The sequence below is a fragment of the Nicotiana tabacum genome, chromosome 9 (assembly GCF_000715075.1).
Source record: "Nicotiana tabacum cultivar K326 chromosome 9, ASM71507v2, whole genome shotgun sequence".
In the NCBI taxonomy this organism is placed as follows: domain Eukaryota; kingdom Viridiplantae; phylum Streptophyta; class Magnoliopsida; order Solanales; family Solanaceae; genus Nicotiana; species Nicotiana tabacum.
The window spans coordinates 117,774,376-117,775,603 of NC_134088.1; the positions used below are offsets into that span (position 1 = coordinate 117,774,376).

General features: G+C 45.8%; 1 protein-coding gene across 1 annotated transcript; it reads right to left on the minus strand.

Moving 5' to 3' along the window:
- Nucleotides 1-333: 333 nt before the first annotated feature.
- LOC142164110 (uncharacterized) lies at nt 334-942 on the minus strand. Its single transcript, XM_075221288.1, has one exon. The coding sequence runs from the start codon at nt 940-942 to the stop codon at nt 334-336; it is 609 nt and encodes a 202-aa protein (XP_075077389.1).
- Between the last annotated feature and the right edge of the window lie 286 nt (nt 943-1,228).

Consider the following 1,228-nt stretch of genomic DNA (forward strand, 5'->3'; position numbering starts at 1 on the left):
TCCTGTATGGATCCTATTTAAGGAGTTTAGATACCTCGTCCTTGATGAAGGTGTGCTTGACTTCGGATTGCGACCTCCTTTTCTGCTTAACCGGATGAAATTTTGGGTCCAAACTCAACTTATAAGTGGTTACCTCTGGCGGGATCCCTGTCATGTCAAGATGGGACCAAGTGAAATAATTTGTGTTAGCTATAAGGAATTCAATGAGTTTTTTCTTGAGCTCGGGAGGTAACCCCGTGCCTAGATATACCTTCCGGTCAGGCAGGTATTCGATCAATATGACTTGATCCAACTCTTCGACCGTTGATTTGGTGGCATCGGTATCATCAGGAGCTATGAAGGATCTCGAAATTCCGTAATCATCTTCCTTGTCAGCTCCTCATTCCTCCGGTCCGACTGGGACCGGCATCGGTGGTTGCTATTTGACTTCGGCTTTTTGATCGGTTTTGTGTTCCTTAATGTCGGGACGACGGGCACCGGGAGTACTTCATTGACTACGAACATCTCCTTTGCAACTGACTGTTCTCCGTATACCATCTTGATTCCTCCCGGAGTAGGCAATTTTAACACCTGGTGTAAGGTCGAAGGTACTGCCATCATGTTGTGAACCCATGGTCTCCCGAATAGAGCGTTATATCTAATGTCCCCTTCGACCACATAGAACTGTGTTTCCTGGATGGTCCCAGCGGTGTTCATGGGTAGAGTTATCTCCCCTTTAGTGGTTTCACATGCCATGTTAAACCCGTTCAACACCCAGACTGCTGCCACTATTTGATCTTGTAACCCCAACTGCTCTACGACCCTTGATCTGACGATGTTAGCCGAGATACTTGGATCAATCAACACATGTTTAATTCGAGATTTATTGATAAGTACTGAAATTATCACTGCATCATTATGAGGTTGTACGATGCCCTCTGCATCCTCATCACTGAGTGCCATGATACTTACATATCAGGTTAGGATCTCTCTGGGTAGGATCGGACTGCAATAGTTGAGGCTACTTGGTCTCCTTGATGCGCCCGATGGCGGATACAATGCTAGTCACATCAACGTTGATGTTATACTCTGATAATCTCAAAGCTTCCCTTCCCCCGAATGGCCTATCGAAATCATTTTTGCTCATGAGGTCTCGGTTATTAGGCCCTCAATCGCTTCTTATTTCGTTCCTTGTAGAGTTACGCCCAGACTTGTGTCCCCTTTGATCTGTTCCGTATGGTTGGTGATC

Coding starts and splice junctions, on each gene's coding strand:
- LOC142164110 (XM_075221288.1), bottom strand. CDS start 942: ATGGCACTCAGTGATGAGGATGCAGAGGGCATCGTACAACCTCATAAT.